This window comes from Salvelinus alpinus, chromosome 6 (assembly GCF_045679555.1).
Source record: "Salvelinus alpinus chromosome 6, SLU_Salpinus.1, whole genome shotgun sequence".
NCBI classification, from domain to species: Eukaryota; Metazoa; Chordata; class Actinopteri; order Salmoniformes; family Salmonidae; genus Salvelinus; species Salvelinus alpinus.
Genome location: NC_092091.1, coordinates 15,296,549 through 15,316,461, shown reverse-complemented (window position 1 = coordinate 15,316,461; position 19,913 = coordinate 15,296,549). Strand labels below are relative to the sequence as shown.

Genomic DNA, 19,913 nt, shown 5'->3' with positions numbered 1-19,913 from the left:
TTCACAGCAGCTCTGTTCTGCTCTGCGAAGCACAATAAGTATGAATGCTTTGACTTCTGTGGAGGCCGCATCGCAAGTAAATGCTGTACGGCCACTGCAGACACAATTCGGCTTTAAGCCTCACATAGGATTTAATGACAGAAGAGAGCAAATCAGTATGCTAAATTAAACATCATTGACATTTCACAGGATATCTGATGTTTATGCCTGAGAGAACTGGTGCTTACATTTCACTGTTTCCTGTCTGCTCCGACTGTATGTAGTATGTGGTGACACACAGGTTTGTACACACACAAACTAACATTTGCTTGTAGTACATAGACAATCCAACAAACATAAATATTCAAAGAACATTTTATTGGTCATATTCTGTACAGTGTTTAGCAGATGTTATTGCGGCTGTAGCAAAATGCTTGTAAAAAATTATTTAAAATAATAAACAATTCTGGGTAATAATATAAGAAATAATACATACAAAAAAAATACTGCAATGTTTCCTAAGAGCTAGAAGCACAGCAGCCCTCTGTCGGCGCCATTACACATACTTACACGTACTTACGCACACAAATCCAACACAACGCATCACTGAGTAACTGCCTCCTTATTTAACAGCAGGGTGGTGGCTGCGTCATGGTATCGGTATGCTTGACATCGGCAAAGACTGGGGAGTTTTTCAGGATGAAAAGAAAGGAGATGTAGCTAAGCAAAGACAAAAAAAGCTTCCGTCTGCTTTACACCTGACACTGAGAGAGAAATTCACCTTTCAGCAGGACAATAACCTACAACACAAAGCCAAATCTACACTGGAGTTGCTTACCCAGAAGACAGTGAATGTTCCTGAGTGGCCTAGTTACAGTTTTGACTTAAATCTGATTGAAAATCTATGGCAAGACTTGAAAATGTCTGTCTATCCATGATCCCCAACACTTTTTTTTTAATATTATATTTTATTGAACCTTTATTTAATTAGGCAAGTCAGTTAAGAACAAATTCTTATTTACAATGATGGCCTACCCCAGCCACACCCTCCCCAAACCCGGATGACGCTGGGCCAATTGTGCGCCACCCTATGGTACTTCCGATCACGTCCGGTTGGGATACAGCCCAGGATCGAACCCGGGTCTGCAGTGATGCCTCTAGCACTGCGATGCAGGGACCTTAGACCGCTGCGTCATTCCGTCCTCACCTTGAAAAGAATATGCACAATCCAGGTTTTCAAAGCTCTTAGAGACTTCCCCAAGAAGACTCACAGCTGTAATCGCTGGCAAAGGTGTTTCTAACATGTATTTACTCAGGGGGTTGAATGCTTATCTAATCAAGGAATATTACTATTTTATTTTTCATTCATCTAAAAAAATCCATTTTTTGTGTTACAGAATGTTTGTAACACAATAAAATGTGAAGAAATCCAAGGGTAGACTCTCTATAGACCCTGTATATGTCCACAAACACCTGGTTTTAATCACATGAACACGACATGCATTCTCTAGTATGTCAGCACTTCTTTTCTTTGTAGGTTTAAAAGAAGGATGGGGTATTGTGTGATATTGCAATGGCCATAAACTAAAAAATAAGTACAAACACACACACAGGTGGTCGATGACCAGAGTTAGTGCTGATTCAGCCGTTTATCTTGTTGCATGATTACTCTGCTCCAGATAAAAGATGCAGCTCCTCTCCTCACTAAAACTCAATCTCCAGTTGCTAATAAAATCAATTCAAGCTGCTACCCTCACTCTCGCACATGGGAAAGAATAGAGCAAAAAAAGCCCGGAGTGCTTCTGACAGGGGCAAACGGCTTTCAGACCGTCTACCTTGCTCAGGCAAAATGACACGAGCTTCATAATGGAGGGGGATACTGTATGATACAGGGGGTATTTTTGGAAAGCTGAGATTGTTGTTTTTTTGTTCTTCTTCTCGGCCCTGCTGCTGCCTGGCTACTCTCACCGTGCATTTCCCAAATCCTGTTTGGTGTGTCTGACATGTTCCAAAGGATTTGTCCCAAAGTGCCTGTGCTCCAGAAAACTCCTCAAAATCATCAAGGATTACATTTTTTCGCCCCCACACAGTGGGGACATTGTAGTCAGCACAATGCAGCTCTCAGCAGACAAGCGCTGTATGGGCTGAGCTATGTGATGTGGAATTCACTTTGGAACAACCCTCGGGCTGATCTGGCTGTCTCACTCAGTCGGCTTAAGTGCGACGACTTTTTATAATTTCCTTCCACACCAAAGTTAGTGTGTGATGCTTTCTACGTATCTGCTTTGTTACGTGACAGAATGTGTTGCGTTTTTTGTCACGCTGTCATGATTTGATGCCTCCCCTTTAAAAAATCTGATAATAATCAGTCAATCTGGCTGTGTGTTGTTGAATCTATCAGCACTGGAGCGTTGTGTGCATCCTACTGCAGATAAATAGTAGAGAGAGGGAGAGAGAAAGGGAGAGAGGGAGGGAGGGAGAGAGAAAGAGAGGGAGAGGGGGAGGGAGGGAGGGAGAGAGAGAGAGAGATAGAGAGAGAGAGAGGGAGAGAGAGAGAGAGGGAGGGAGGGAGGGAGGGAGGGAGGGAGGGAGGGAGGGAGGGAGGGAGGGAGGGAGGGAGGGAGGGAGAGAGAAAGGGAGAGAGGGAGGGAGGGAGGGAGGGAGGGAGGGAGGGAGGGGACAAAAGGAGCGGAGCGACGCACGGAGACGACAGCACCATAATTATTCTCATTACTTCAAGTCACCGTGTCAGAACAATAAGCATTGTCTGGGATACGGGCTAGGGACAGCCGTCTGTCTCAGCATACCCCCCGACACAAACAGAGTTTTTGGGGCGAGAAAAATCTCAAACGTAGCCACATTAATACACTCACATCCTACATACAAAACCAAATGCAAATGCACACACTTACTAAAAAACTATTGCACAGGCGAATGAACAGCGTTTTATGACTGAAAATATTATTATTACAAATGATCATGCATTCAACACAACGTACATAAAGTCTTCCTAAACACACACACACACACACACACACACACACACACACACACACACACACACACACACACACACACACACACACACACACACACACACACACACACACACACACACACACACACACACACACACACACACACACACACACACACAAACAGAGAGAGCGTGTGGATCCTTTGTCTCCAGATGTCTTCAACACAAACACATGCAATCCACATCTTCTGTCATACAGCATGTCTGTAATATGGTTGTTTCTGCCTCAGGCACTTACATCAGAAGAGTGACACATACGGTTTCCCATTTCAAACTACAGCACACCCTTTTCCCCACATATTCCCCTAGATACTGAATGTGGCGTTCCAGTGGGATGAAATGACATTGCTATAACTGGAGGTATGAGTCAGCCTAGACTTGGTGCAGGGGGGCTGAGATAATCAAAGTAAATTGTAATAGGTCATAGGACCATTAACCTTAATAATCCATACTGTACGCACGTAACAGAATCAGCAACTGCAGAATTACCCAAAAGCACAACACTCCCTCCACCTCTTACCAACATCCATCCCCTCTTGCCTATCAAAAACATGGCATTGATTGGCTGGGGGGGGCGAGGTAATCCACACTAGCAGGGTTAGGGTCTGTGGAGAATTTGGATGCAGATACTCCCCAGCAGCAGACTCTCTGGCTGCCCGAGGGCATGTCCTCTTGTGTACCTCGTCCCCAGACAATGGTGTTCTCTCTTCTGTACCTCGTCCCCAGACAATGGGGTTCTCTCTTCTGTACCTCGTCCCAAGACAATGGGGTTCTCTCTTCTGTACCTCGTCCCAAGACAATGGGGTTCTCTCTTCTGTACCTCGTCCCAAGACAATGGGGTTCTCTCTTCTGTACCTCGTCCCCAGACAATGGGGTTCTCTCTTCTGTACCTCGTCCCAAGAAAATGGGGTTCTCTCTTCTGTACCTCGTCCCAAGACAATGACATTCCCTCTTGTGTGGAAATGGCAGCCAAGGTTAAGGTTATTTCCGTTACCACAATTGAACAAGTATTTTCAGTGAATACTCTTCCAGTTATGCCCTCCTCCCCTCAAACACCCACAGTCCCAGTACATAAGATAGAACATGCTGTACCTGTGCATTTCTTGGGGCTCCCAGGTCGCTTGCCATGCATCCCTAACTTGCACACAAAGTTTTCTTCCCAGAATTCTGCGAACCACACGTTCCTCCTGTTGTTGGAGAGGGAACGGCTCCGGAAGTAACGGTCGAAGGCTGGGATAAGGACAATATAAATGTATTTCACCTTCAGGTTAAAGCCACACTTCATAACACATAATGGTTGTACATTAGCACTCACAGTGCTAGAAACACATCCACTATGTCCCATTGTTTGCTGGGCTCAGTCTCCCCTGATCTCTCACCGTCTATGGAGGCTCTCTTGGGGAGGATGGTGACGGCCCCCTCTGCCACTCTCTCCTGCTGGACCACAGGGGAGATCTTGGAGCCCCAGCTGTCTGAGCCCACCCACAGGAAGTGACCCGTCTGGTTGTTGCGTTTGGCCGCATCCAGGATACGGCTGTGAGAAAAAGAAAAAGAAAGTTGTTACATTTCGATTCAGTAAATTTCAAATTCACTTACTGTATGGATTTGACCCCAACTGCAGCATCATCCAATCTGAGATACATTTCCGATATCTCCAATGATCTATCTAACTGATGGCGTCCATATTACTATTTAAAGAAATGGGTAAATGTGAAACAAAGCCATTTAAAGTTTTGATTCCTGCAAAGTCACCCTCTCCCAAAGTTCTCAACTCCTCCTGAGTTCCACCTCAGGGAGATCCGGCCTAATATAACAATATAACAATATAACAATATTAGGAAAGCTGCGTGGCTCTAGCTAGTCCTCAGGATTTTGGGAAACTGAGTTTACTTATTACCCTCTGGTGCATGGGGGATTGAGTTGTTTCCCTCCCTCGGGTTGCAGGTGTTCAGGTGAGAAGTACGGGAAAAATGCTTTCATTCCAGTTCTAATATTCAACTGTGCAGATTACCATCACCGGCTAATTCAATCTTAATCAGATGAAGTGGAGATAACCTCTGAGTCCTATGTGCTGAAAGGAAGAGCAATGCAAGGCACTGCACCACATAGACAAGGCCCTTTTACCAAGTGTCCTGGAGTTAATCGAAACATTGTTATCTCAATCCACAGTGAGGAGTTTGTGGATTAACTGATGGAGGATAAACCCTCTGTACTTGACTCGATGGTGCCTAGAGTGTACTGACTAAAGGAGAATGTGTGTGTATGTGTTTGTGTGTGTGTGTGTGTGTGTGTGTATGTGTTTGTGTGTGTGTGTGTGTGTGTGTATGTGTTTGTGTGTGTGTGTGTGCGCGAGTGGGTGTGTTTGTGTGACAGAGACACGCACCGAATGTCGTCCTCATTGGCAAACATGATGACGGCTCGGGCGTTGGAGGTCTCCAGCAGTCGCAGGATGAGCTTGTCAAACTCCCCCGGCATCGGCTCCCTGGGGATCTTCAGAGACTGGGCAATGCACACGCCACCTGTGGGGAGAGGAAGAGGAGGACAGAGAGAGGGGGGGTGAAGGAGAGAAAGAAGTGGAATGGGGTGGACAGGGGAGGGGAAAGGAGTGAGAGAAAAGGAGGAATAGAGGGAGGGGATGAGAGAGAAGGGGATTGTAGGCGTAGATAGGGTTGGAGAGAGAGAGAAGTGGAGGGCTTACAAGAGAGGCAATGAGAAGAGATATGTGAGTGAGGAAAGGGTGGGAGAGAGAGGAATGGAGGGGTGGAGATATGTTGGGGCGAGAGAGAGAAAGGAGTGAAGAGGTGGAGATGTGAAAGTGTTGAGTAGAGCGAGAAACAGAGACATAGAGAGAGCCAAGGAGAGTGAATATGAGAGAAAGAGAGAGAAATAGAGAGAGAGGGAGAGAGAGAGAGCGTAAGAGAGAGAGAAGGGAAGGTGAGAATGAGAGGGTAAGTAGAGGGGGATAGCAAATGAAAGAGAAGAGAAGATGAGAACGTAAAAAGGTGAAGGAGAGAGCAGAGATAGAGTTGAGGAGGAGAGAGGAAAGAAAAAGAGACAGGGATAGAGAGTCCAGGGTCATGGCAGAGAGAACAAGTATAGCGAGATGGAAGAAGGAAGGGAGGGAGAGAGAACAGGTGTAGGGAGATGTAGGAAGAGAGGGGGGAGATAACAGGTATATAGAGATGGAGGAAGAGAGGGAGGGAGAGAGAACAGGTGTAGGGAGATGGAGGAAGAGAGGGGGAGAGAGAACAGGTATAGAGAGATGGATGAAGAGAGGGGGGAGAGAGAACATGTATAGAGAGATGGATGAAGAGAGGGGGGAGAGAGAACATGTATAGAGAGATGGAGGAAGAGAAGGGGGAGAGAACAGGTATATAGAGATGGAGGAAGAGAGGGAGGGAGAGAGAACAGGTGTAGGGAGATGGAGGAAGAGAGGGGGGAGATAACAGGTATATAGAGATGGAGGAAGAGAGGGAGGGAGAGAGAACAGGTAGCGAGAGATGGATGAAGAGAGGGGGAGAGAGAACAGGTATAGAGAGATGGATGAAGAGAGGGGGGAGAGAGAACATGTATAGAGAGATGGATGAAGAGAGGGGGGGAGAGAACATGAATAGAGAGATGGAGGAAGAGAGGGGGGAGAGAACAGGTGTAGGGAGATGGAGGAAGAGAGGGAGGGAGAGAGAACAGGTATAGAGAGATGGATGAAGAGAGGGGGGAGAGAGAACATGTATAGAGAGATGGATGAAGAGAGGGGGGGAGAGAACATGAATAGAGAGATGGAGGAAGAAAGGGGGGAGAGAACAGGTGTAGGGAGATGGAGGAAGAGAGGGAGGGAGAGAGAACAGGTGTAGGGAGATGGAGGAAGAGAGGGGGGAGATAACATGTATATAGAGATGGAGGAAGAGAGGGAGGGAGAGAGAACAGGTAGCGAGAGATGGATGAAGAGAGGGGGAGAGAGAACAGGTATAGAGAGATGGATGAAGAGAGGGGGGAGATAACAGGTATATAGAGATGGAGGAAGAGAGGGAGGGAGAGAGAACAGGTATAGAGAGATGGATGAAGAGAGGGGGGAGAGAGAACATGTATAGAGAGATGGATGAAGAGAGGGGGGGAGAGAACATGAATAGAGAGATGGAGAAAGAGAGGGGGGAGAGAACAGGTGTAGGGAGATGGAGGAAGAGAGGGAGGGAGAGAGAACAGGTGTAGGGAGATGGAGGAAGAGAGGGGGGAGATAACAGGTATATAGAGATGGAGGAAGAGAGGGAGGGAGAGAGAACAGGTAGCGAGAGATGGATGAAGAGAGGGGGAGAGAGAACAGGTATAGAGAGATGGATGAAGAGAGGGGGGAGAGAGAACAGGTATAGAGAGATGGATGAAGAGAGGGGGGAGAGAGAACAGGTATAGAGAGATGGATGAAGAGAGGGGGAGAGAGAACATGAATAGAGAGATGGAGGAAGAGAGGGAGAGAGAAACAGAACAATACTATCTGATTCACTCATGTGGACAATAACAGAATAGAGATGAGGTAGACAGAGAAATGAATCCACCCACCCATCCTCTCTAGTTAGAAAACTGCATTAAGTTTCAAACCATAAGAGATGGTACCACCTGGCTTTAGGTGCCTGACATACTGTATTATCGACTTATGTAGTTAGCTTGATGTTTTTGCAAAATTGGGAAGTTCTCATGTGTTGTTGACTCCCTGCTTAAGACAGCGGACACACATACACGTGTGCCATCCTTCTTCCAAAACCTCTGCCAGATGTGGCGAATTCATCACAGGGAATTTAAATAAACAGCACTTGATAAGGCATGTCGGCGCGTCGACAGAAGCACTCCTCCATCTTTAATGAGGTCCATAATAACCTTCCATCATTTTCAGACTGCTTTAATATATCATTAGGCGCTCTGCTCTGACTTAAGCGATGATCTCTCCTCGAAATCCAATCTCTCCTTGTTACAGTCCATTTAATGACCATCTGCACCTGTTCCATCTCTTTGTGTCTCTTTCAGCTCCATCAGGGGAGCTATCTCACCACATTTGTACTGTCCCAAACAAAACTAGTTATTATCTCCTCTATTTATACCGTTTCAAGGGTAATGGCCAATCTGCTCCCCCTGGTGTTCCCAACCTCCAAATTGTTATGCTTAGTTGTTGTCATCTCTGTCAACGTTGTGTAATTGAGGGAGTTTGGGGCGTGTTGGTGCGTGTCGCTTCTCTGAGGGGCGCCATGATAGGATGTTGTCTGAGGGGAATATCTTAATGAAATAGAACATCAAATGGAATGTGACATCATCTGGTAACGCTTCTGGTTAAATATATGACTGAATGTTTTGTCGGAGGGTAAACAAAGTTTAGAGCTATCTGTTTCATGATTTTATGTGACCTTCTACACTCCACCAGCATCTTCATGTAGAGGGAACATGGCACACACAAACTCTAATCTATCGTTATCTCCTAGGACAGTGTTTCCTAATTACGCCAGTACCCCCAACAGCACACATTTTTGTTGTAGCCCGGGACACAACTATACCTGATTCATATTGTGTAATTGAGGGAAGCCCTAATGAGTTGAATCAGATGAGTTTGTCTGGAGCTAAGACTAAAATGTGTGCTGTTGGGGGTACTCGAGGACTGGAGTTGGGAAACCCTGCCCTACAAGGGCTGTCAGGAAATCAGGCACCTTTCACCATGGATTTAAGAAACCTCTCAGCTCTGTTGACAATCCTGCTATCTAGCTATTCAAGTTCAAACAGCAGAGAACTCCCCAGTTACAGTGCTCAGAGAAGTCCCCAGTTACAGTGCTCAGAGAAGTCCCCAGTTACAGTGATCAGAGAAGTCCCCAGTTACAGTGCTCAGAGAACTCCCCAGTTACAGTGCTCAGAGAAGTCCCCAGTTACAGTGATCAGAGAACTCCCCAGTTACAGTGCTCAGAGAACTCCCCAGTTACAGTGCTCAGAGATGATCAGAGGACTCCCCAGTTACAGTGCTCAGAGAAGATCGTCATCAAACTCAGTTCAAAGGCTTTGCACCTGTTAATATGACACTCCATTTACATTAGAGTTATTTTGCAGACACTAATCCAGAGCGATGTGAGTGCATAGATTTTCATATTTTTTCTTACTGGTCCCCTGTGAGAATCAAACCCACAACCCTGACGTTGCAACTGCCATGCTCTACCAACGGAACCACTTTTTTCAACATTATCGGCAGAATAAATACACCCATGATCGCACGCAAACGCAGTTTGCTTCAGTGTTTTTACTTGTACACTGTATACAATCCTCTATGAATGTATATCAGTGGAGGCTCCTAAGAGGAGGAAGGGGAGGACCATCCTCCTGTTAGGTTCTAAATATCAGAGTAAGAACTCGACGGACACTATGAAAGCTTAAACCGAATTTATTCACCCCAAAGGATTAAACAGCTGAACAGACAAAAACACATTTCCAATAGTGGTGGTATATATACTCCAATTTGGGGTAGAATCAACCTCCTTCTCTCTAAACACTAGAGCTCTGTTGCTAGGCAGGAAATGAAGTCACACGGGCAATAAACTGTTCCTTCTCCCTTAACGTGACCTGATCTGACCTCGGCCCCCTTCATCACTAATCCACGGCTCTCCACAGTGCCTGCCAACATGTGATCGTTTTCCCTGCACTCAGCACATTCCAAGCTTAATTGCCTCCACCATATACATTCCTTCTACAGATAACATTAACTTATGGTGTAGACCCTAGACTATGGCACCCCTCATGCCTCTATTATAACTAATGATTAATAATATTAACAGTTTAGAAAAATCCGAACCCATCACTCCTCAGTGAATTTCATAAAAAGAAAAAGTGAAACATTAAAAAAGTTATCTTTTGGCCTCCCGAGTGGCGCAGCAGTCTAAGGCACTGCACCGCAGTGCTCATTGCTCTCTAGCGACTCCTTGTGGCAGGCTGGGCGCCTGTAGGCTGACCTCAGTCGTCAGGTGAATGGTGTTTCCTCTGACACATTGATGTTAGGAAATGCAGTTTGGAGGGTCATGTTTCGGAGGACGCATGACTCAACCTTCACCTCCCGAGCCTGTTGGGAAGTTTCAGCAATGAGATAAGATCGAGAAAGGGGGTAAAATACACAAACAAATATGTATCCTTTTTAGATACTAAACACTAAATATATTCACGCCACCAAATAATTGATTAAAACACACTGTTTTGTAATTAAGGTCTACAGTAGCCTCAACAGCACTCTGTAGGGTAGCACTAGTTGTACTAGTTGTACATCTAGTTTCCGTCCTCCTCTGGGTACTCATGGTTCTCAACCCCTTCCATAAACTTACACAGTAATTATGACAACTTCCGGAGGATGTCCTCAATCAGAGCTCTTGCAGCATGAACTGACATGTTGCCCACTCAATCAAAGAAGCAAGAGAAAGAGAGAGAGAGAGCTATATTTAGTTGTATTTTTTCCACTTTCACTTTCACTTAGCTAGTGAATGCAGATAGCTAGTTTGGCCTACTCAAACACCCGGCACAAACAGAGAGGGATGCTATGTTAGCTAGCTGGCAATGGCTATCCAACACTGGAACTCTTCCAAGTCAAGGTAAGCTTTTGGTTCTATTCATTTATTCCCACTGGTGCCCACCGGTGTAACTACTAAACTTCTTTCTGACTGTACACTGTACTGTATGATTGAGCGGGTTAACTAACGCGTTAATTTTAGTAGCTATGTTGACAGCCTGGTTCCTCTCTAGGTTTCTTCCTAGGTTTTGGCCTTTCTAGGGAGTTTTTCCTAGCCACCGTGCTTCTACACCTGCATTGCTTGCTGTTTGGGGTTTTAGGCTGGGTTTCTGTACAGCACTTTGAGATATCAGCTGATGTACGAAGGGCTATATAAAATAAAACTTGATTTGACTATGACGTTAATATGGTAACAACGATGTAGGCTGTGTGTAGAGATTCTTTGGATATGATTTGAAGACTTGGCTTGGAAAGGTTGACCCGCCAAACCGGGCTTCTTAACACCTGCACGTTTAACCTGGAAGCCAGCCGCACCAATGTGGCGGAGGAAACACCGTTCAACTGACGACCGAGTGTAACGGTTCTGTAACGACAGACGCTGGGAGATGAGAAGCAAGTACAGGGTGTGGATTTAATAATAAATAGACATGAAACAAAACAAGAACAGCGTCTGGACAGGAGGAACATAACAACATCAAGGCTGACTCGGGGATGAAACTGAGGAAGTGACAGATATAGGGGAGGTAAATGACGTAATGGAGTCCAGGTGAGTCCCATAATTAGTGCAGGTGCAGGTGCGCGTAACGATGCAGGTGCGCGTAACGATGGCGATGGTGGCAGGTGTGCTTAATGATGAGTGAACTGGTGACCTCAAGCACCAGAGTGGGGGAGCAGGAGCAGATGTGACACCGAGGCAGCCTGCAGGCCTCCTGCCACAAGGAGTTGCTAGAGCGCTATGAGCCCCCCCCGGCCAAACCCTCCCCTAACGACACTGGGCCAATTGTGCGCCGACCTATGGGAGTCCCGGTCACGGCCGGTTGTGACACAGCCTGGTTTCAAACCCGGGTCTGTAGTGACTCCTCAAGCCCTGCGATGCAGTGCCTTAGATCTCTCGTTTGCAACTGTTGGACTGATGATTACACCCTAGATCAGCTAGAGACAAGGGTGCAAGGCGGTATTGAATGTGTCAATGTCTGTCACCCTGATTACTCAAATTTCTCTCAACCTGTGCACCTATGATGTAAACTTTCATTCATAGGCTAGGTTGTAGCAACCTCATGATGGGTATAGGGAAAATTTGAGTATCATGTAGTAGCCTGAACCTATCGATGTTACATTGAACTGGGTGAATGGAATATGAATGACAGTCATCCAATATGCTGTAATAGAAATAAGGCCATTCTCATTAAAAAAATGACCGTCCTCCCTCATCTTAAATGTCACCGACCGGCACTGAATTATCTGCCCAATGATACATCCCATTTGTCCAAGTATCTATCTTGCAGGGTGGGAGTGTCATCTGTGTGTGCACAACCAATAATTCAGAAATCTAGTCAAATTCCCAATTTGATTAATTGTCCTCTAATGAATGGACAGAACCCCCATGGCACTACATAGTAATTAAACCACTAAATGAGCTGCCTCGCTCAGAGCTGCAAACTGGGGACAGGTCTTATTAAGATGAGACTGATTAATATGCTCCATTTTTATTATGCAATCATTGGTCATAAATGACTTACATCACCTGTTGTGGCCTTGTGAAAACCACATGACGAGGGGGCATTTACAGGTGATTGCCTCTAATGATGGTGTGAAAAATGAAGAGTCGGAGTGCACGGGCTGTGTGTTGAAGACAGTCCAATTCTCACTGTGTAATACCATCTCTTTTGTAAGCTGCCTCTCCTTCATATTAAATATTAACAAAGGCTGCTGAGGTTGGCGGTTGCAGGGGATATCAGGGGATATTACAGTACCCAGGCACTGCAACAATCAGGACTCATTGCAGCCAGTTGGGATTTGATGCTGGAGTATCAAATTATACAGGGGAGAGTGGCAATATCAAGCCAGACAGGGATTCCATGTGTCAGTATCCTATGTTCAGCTAACAAGTCGGTTCTGTATGGAATAAGGCACACCATGCCCATGTTACAGCGCTAATCATGATAAAGCTTGGAAAATCAACCAAGTTCCACACTGTTGTTGCTCATTCGGGGAAAAGGGGTTTGCAGCACTAAGTTCAGGGAACATCATTCTTCTGGTGGTATGAAATTGACATTCCCTCATGTAACAAGACTATTTATATTCTGCTTATTGACACTTCCTCACGAAACAACACTGGTGTCAGATGTGTTATTTTTTAATTGGATCAAATTAATTATGTCGGAATTATCGGTTAGAGTGGAAAGGCATTGTGCTGATACTTCCTACGACACCTCTACAAATGCTTAACAACAAAAAACCTTCAGTTGATGACTCTAAAACCATGTAACGTATTGACATTCTAGTAGTGACATGCTGGAGTAACAGGTAGGTCGGTGCGATAACAGTGAAAGTTGTTATATGTTCTCTGTACACCTTTACAATAGTGTCAAAGTGCATATGTAACCAATGTGGAATTAGTTAGTTAGCCGTTTGTGTACTATTATATGTTCCAGAGAAAAACTGAGCCACTGCATGCCTTGTCTTCACACTCAGGTAGCCTAGTGGTAAAGAGCGTTGGGTAAGTCCCCGAAAAGTTGCTGGTTCGAATCCCCTAGCTGACTAGGTGAAACATCTGTCGATGTGCCCTCGAGCAAGCCACTTAACCCTTAACACACTTAACCCTTAACTGGTCAAAAGTTTTAGAACACCTACTCAGTCAAGGGTTTTTCTTTATTTTTTACTATTTTATACATTGTAGAATAATAGTGAAGACAGCAACACTATGAAATAACACATGGGATCATGTAGTATCATGTAGTAATCATGTAAATATTTTATATTTGAGAATCGTCAAATAGCCACCCTTTCCCTTGATGACAACTTTGCATACTCTTGGCAATCTCTCAACCAGCTGCACCTGGAATGCTTTTCCAACAGTCTTGAAGGAGTTCCCACATATGCTGAACACTTGTTGGCTGCTATTCCTTCCCTCTGCGGTCCGACTCATCCCAAACCATCTCAATTTGTTTGAGGTCGGGGGATTGTGAAGCCCAGGTCATCTGATGCAGCATTCCATCACTCTCCTTTTGGTAAAATAGGCCTTACACTGCCTGGAGGTGTGTTGGGTCATTGTCCTGTTGAAAAACAAATGATAGTCCCACTGAGGCCAAACCAGATGGGATGACATATCGCTGCAGAATACTGTGGTAGCCATGGTGGTTAATTGTGCCTTGTATTCTAAATACATCACAGACAGTGTGACCAGCAAAGCACCCCCACACTATAACACCTCCTCCTCCATGCTATAGGGTGTAAAATACACATGCTGTCACGACTTCCGCCGAAGTCGGTTCCTCTCCTTGTTCGGGCGGCGTTCGGCGGTTGATGTCACCGGACTTCTAGCCACCGCCGATCCACCTTTAATTTTCCATTTGTTTTGTCTTGTTTTCCCGCACACCTGGTTTACATTCCCTCATTACTTGACGTGCATATAACCCTCTGTTTCCCCCATGTCTGTGTGTGGAATTGTTTGTTGTAAAGTGTATGTGCACTTCAGACTGGTTTGCGACGGATTATTTCAACCCATATTTTGTTGTTCTTGGTGAGGTTTGTTTTTCCGCATTAAACTGCTCCGGTTGTTACCCATTTCTGCTCTCCTGCGCCTGACTTCCTGCAGCCAGTTACGCACCTCTTACAGAATTCCACATCTGAATATGGAGTCAGCAGGAGCAGGTGCCCCTGGTATAGGGGTCGAGGAGCGTGTCTGGGAGCACGTTCCGATGCGCCACCATCTCGACGCCGCCATGGACCGCGTCGTCCAAACCATGGACCGCTGGGAGAGACAGGGAGTTCCTCCAGCTCCTCCACCAGCACAACATTGGTCTCCACTACTCGCCCCCCTTGCACCCGGTCCCAGTGGGAGTCGTCTCGCCCTTCCCCGGGATTACGATGGGACGGCTGCACACTGCCAGGTTTTCCTGCTGCAGCTGGATCAATACCTGGCAACCGTCCACCCGGCTCCTTCGGGCCGTGAGAGGGAGTCCGCCCTCGTCTCGTGCCTCTCGGGGAAAGCTCTGGAGTGGGCCAACGCTGTGTGGGGAGAAGGAGACGTGGCGCTGGACCACTTCGAGGTTTTCACCCGCTGCTTCCGGGCAGTCTTCGACCACCCGCCCGAGGGTAGAGCGGCGGGTAAACGTCTCTTCCATCTGAGGCAGGGGACGAGGAGCGCACAGGAGTTCGCGATGGACTTTCAGACCCTGGCCGCCGGCACGGGATGGAACGACAGGGCCTTGATCGACCACTATCGCTGCAGTTTGTGCGAGGACGTCTGTCGGGAGTTGGCCTGCAGGGACACCACCCTCACCTTTGACCAGCTGGTGGACCTGTCCATTCGGCTGGATAACCTGCTGGCTACCCGCGGACGTCCAGAGCGGGATCTGTCGGTTCCATTCCCCAGCACCACCGCTCCGATGCCCATGGAGCGGTGGTGCTGCGCTCAGGGAGACCGGAGGAGGTTCCTTCACGTGCGCCATCTGTGGCCGCAGAGGTCACACTGCCAGTCAGTGCTGGGTTTGTTCCTCTGGGGGTCGAGGCAGCAGACAGGGCACTCTGGTGTCACCTCAGGTGAGCTGGCACCATTCTCACCCAGAGCCCTCTGTTGCACACCTGTTTATGTATGTTACTTTTCCTGAGTTTTCCCCGCATTCCCAGCATAAAGCGCCTGTCGATTCAAGCGCGGCTGGGAATTTCATATACAGATCATTCGCCCATAGTTTAGGGATCCCCATTGTTCCAGTGGCTATGCCCTTCCCAGTTCACACCTTAGACAGTCAACCATTAGGGTCAGGGTTGATTAGGGAGGCCACCGCCCCTCTGGGCATGGTGACGCAGGGGGGTCACAAGGAGAGAATCAGTCTCTTCATCATTGACTCTCCTGCGTTTCCCGGGAGCTAGGCCTACCCTGGTTAGCCTGTCTTGACCCCACTGTTTCATGGCAACGGAGGGCTCTCACGGGGTGGTCGCGAGAGTGCTCGAGGAGGTGTTTAGGGGTTTCCGTTGGTGCTACTACGGTGGAAAGTCCAGACCAGGTCTCCACCGTGTGCATTCCCCCCGAATATTCCGATTTGGCTCAATTACCATCCCATCGTCGGGGGGATTGAGCGATAAATCTCCTGGTAGACGCCGCACTTCCCAGGAGTCACGTGTATCCCCTGTCACAGGCGGAGACGGCGGCTATGGAAACATATGTCTCCGAATCCCTGCGTCAGGGGTACATTCGGTCCTCTACTTTACCCGCCTCCTCAAGTTTCTTTTTTGGAAAGAAGAAGGAGGGAGGTTTACGCCCATGTATTGACTATCGAGCTCTTTGACTATCGAGCTCTTAACCAGATCACTGTGAAGTACAGTTACCCGCTACCTCTCATAGCCATAGCGATTGAGTCAATGCACGTGGCGTGCCTCTTCATGAAACTAGATCTCAGGAGCGCTTACAACCTGGTGCGTAACCGGGAGGGAGACGAGTGGAAGACAGCGTTCAGTACCACCTCAGGGCATTATGAGTACCTCGTCATGCCGTACGGGTTGATGAATGCTCCGTCAGTCTTCCAAGCCTTTGTGCAGGAGATTTTCAGGGACCTGCACTGGCAGGGTGTAGTGGTGTATGTCGATGACATTCTGATGTAGTCCGCTGCACGCGCCGAGCATGTGTCCTTGGTGCGCAGGGTGGTTGGTCGACTGTTGGAGCATGACCTGTATGTCAAGGCTGAGAAATGCCTGTTCTTCCAGCAGTCCGTCTCCTTCCTAGGAAACCGCATTTCCACCTCAGGGGTGGAGATGGAGAGTGACCGCATTTTAGCCGTGCGTAATTGGCCGACTCCCACCACGGTAAAGGAGGTGCAGCATTTTCTAGGGTTTGCCAATTACTACAGGAGGTTTATCCGGGGTTTTGGTCAGGTAGCGGCTCCCATTACCTCACAGCTGAAGGGGGGTCGGTTCGGTTGCAGTGGTTGGCTGAGGTGGACAGGGCTTTTGTTCACCTAAGTGCCCTGTTTACCTCGGCTCTCGTGCTGGCCCATCCGGATCCCCCTTTGGCGTTCATAGTGGAGGTGGGCGCGTCCGAGGCTGGGATAGGAGCCTTGCTCTCTCAGAGCTCGGGTACGCCACCGAAGCTCCGCCCCTGTGCCTTCTTCTCGAGGAAGCTCAGCCCGGCAGAGCGAAACTATGACGTGGGGGACCGGGAGCTGTTGGCTGTCGTCAAGGCTTTGAGAGACATTGGCTTGAGGGGGCTAAACACCCTTTCTCATCAGGACTGACCACCGCAATCTGGATTACATCCGGGCAGCGAGGAGACTGAATCCTCGCCAGGCAAGGTGGGGCATGTTTTTTTTCGTACAGACCAGGTTCCCAGAATGTCAAGGAAGATGCACTGTCCCGGCTGTATGACACAAAGGAGCGGTCCATGGATTCCACCCCCATACTCCTGGCCTCCTGCCTGGTAGCGCCGGTAGTGTGGGAGCTGGACGCGGACAATGAGCAGGGGTTACGTGCAGAGCCCGCTCCCCTCCAGTGTCCCGATGGGCGTCTGTACATTCTGTCTGCTGTCCGTGACCGGCTGATCTATTGGGCTCACATGTCACCCTCCTCTGGTCATCCAGGTATCGGTCGGACAGTGCGCTGTTTGAGTGGGAGGTACTGGTGGCCCACTTTGGCCAAGGACGTGAGGGTTTATGTTTCCTCTTCTCGGTGTGCGCCATGTGTAAGGCTCCTAGGCACCTGCCCAGAGGTAAGTTACACCCATTACCCATTCCACAACGGCCATGGTCTCACCTGTCGATAGATTTTCTCACAGATCTCCTCCCATCACAGGGGAACATCACGATCCTGGTCGTTGTGGACCGTTTCTCCAAGTCCTGCCATCTCCTTCCTCTGCCCGGTCTCCCTACGGCCCTACAGACTGCGTTCACTCACGTCTTGAGGTCTTGTTCACTCACGTCTTCCGGCACTACGGGGTGCCTGAGGATATAGTGTCTGACCGAGGTCCCCAGTTCACGTCAAGGGTCCGGAGAGCGTTCATGGAGCGTCTGGGGATCTCGATCAGCCTTACCTCAGGTTTTCACCCCGAGAGTAATGGGCAGGTGGAGAGAGTTAACCAGGATGTGGGTAGGTTTCTGTGGTCTTATTGCCAGGACCGGCCGGGGGAGTAAGCGGCGTTCGAGCCCTGGGCAGAGATGGACCAGAACTCACTTCGCCACTCCTCCACTAACCTCTCCACCTTCCAGTGAGTACTGTAAATGTACTTGTAATACTTGTAAATGTGATGTTTTAGTATTTATTTATTTGCAAAAAAATAAAAATAAACTGTTTTTGTTTTGTCATTATCAGGTATTGAGTGTATATTGATGAGAATTTTTTTTTTTTAATTAATTTTAAAATAAGGCTGTAATATAACAAAATGTGGAAAAAGTCAAGGGGTCTGAATACTTTCTGAAATGTTAAATGTATTTATTTAATTTAACCTTTATTTAACCAGGTAGGCTAGTTGAGAACAAGTTCTCATTTGCAACTGCGACCTGGCCAAGATAAAGCAAAGCAGTTCGACACATACAACAATATAGTAGAAAAAGTCTAAATACAGTGTGTGCAATTGATGTAGGATAAGGGAGGTAAGGCAATAAATAGGCCATGGTGGCGAAGTAATTACAATATAGCAATTAAACACTGGAATGGTAGATGTGCAGAATAAATATACAGTGGGGAGAACAAGTATTTGATACACTGACAATTTTGCAGGTTTTCCTACTTACAAAGCATGTAGAGGTCTGTAATTTTTATCATAGGTACACTTCAACTGTGAGAGAAGGAATCTAAAACAAAAATCCAGAAAATCACATTGTATGATTTTTAAGTAATTAATTTGCATTTTATTGCATGACATAAGTATTTGATACATCAGAAAAGCAGAACTGAATATTTGGTACAGAAACCTTAGTTTGCAATTACAGAGATCATACGTTTCCTGTAGTTCTTGACCAGGTTTGCACACACTGCAGCAGGGATTTTGGCCCACTCCTCCATACAGACCTTCTCCAGATCCTTCAGGTTTCGGGGCTGTCGCTGGGCAATACGGACTTTCGGCTCCCTCCAAAGATTTTCTATTGGGTTCAGGTCTGGAGACTGGCTAGGCCACTCCAGGACCTTGAGATGCTTCTTACGGAGCCACTCCTTAGTTGCCCTGGCTGTGTGTTTCGGGTCGTTGTCATGCTGGAAGACCCAGCCACGACCCATCTTCAATGCTCTTACTGAGGGAAGGAGGTTGTTGGTCAAGATCTCGCGATACATGGCCCCATCCATCCTCCCCTCAATACGGTGCAGTCGTCCTGTCCCCTTTGCAGAAAAGCATCCCCAAAGAATGATGTTTCCACCTCCATGCTTCACGGTTGGGATGGTGTTCTTGGGGTTGTACTCATCCTTCTATTCCTCCAAACACGGCGAGTGGAGTTTAGAGCAAAAAGCTCTATTTTTGTCTCATCAGACCACATGACCTTCTCCCATTCCTCCTCTGGATCATCCAGATGGTCATTGGCAAACTTCAGACGGGCCTGGACATGCGCTGGCTTGAGCAGGGGGACCTTGCGTGCGCTGCAGGATTTTAATCCATGACGGCGTAGTGTGTTACTAATGGTTTTCTTTGAGACTGTGGTCCCAGCTCTCTTCAGGTCATTGACCAGGTCCTGCCGTGTAGTTCTGGGCTGATCCCTCACATTCCTCATGATCATTGATGCCCCACGAGGTGAGATCTTGCATGGAGCCCCAGACCGAGGGTGATTGACCGTCATCTTGAACTTCTTCCATTTTCTAATAATTGTGCCAACAGTTGTTGCCTTCTCACCAAGCTGCTTGGCTATTGTCCTGTAGCCCATCCCAGCCTTGTACAGGTCTACAATTTATCCCTGATGTCCTTACACAGCTCTCTGGTCTTGGCCATTGTGGAGAGGTTGGAGTCTGTTTGATTGAGTGTGTGGACAGGTGTCTTTTATACAGGTAACGAGTTCAAACAGATGCAGTTAATACAGGTAATGAGTAGAGAACAGGAGGGCTTCTTAAAGAAAAACTAACAGGTCTGTGAGAGCCGGAATTCTTACTGGTTGGTAGGTGATCAAATACTTATGTCATGCAATAAAATGCAAATTAATTACTTAAAAATTATACAATGTGATTTTCTGGATTTTTGTTTTAGATTCCGTC

General features: G+C 47.2%; 1 protein-coding gene across 2 annotated transcripts in view; it reads right to left on the bottom strand.

Annotated features, from left to right (window-relative positions):
- grm8b (glutamate receptor, metabotropic 8b) overlaps window positions 1–19,913 on the bottom strand; it is a 185,674-nt gene that overhangs the window by 44,234 nt on the left and 121,527 nt on the right. For both annotated transcript variants that reach the window (XM_071405520.1, XM_071405519.1), the window contains exons 4-6: window positions 5,400–5,535; window positions 4,396–4,550; window positions 4,109–4,246 (exon numbers count right to left, since the gene is read on the bottom strand). In XM_071405520.1, the coding sequence (XP_071261621.1) occupies window positions 4,109–4,246; window positions 4,396–4,550; window positions 5,400–5,535 (429 nt within the window). The remainder of the gene's footprint in view (window positions 1–4,108; window positions 4,247–4,395; window positions 4,551–5,399; window positions 5,536–19,913) is intronic.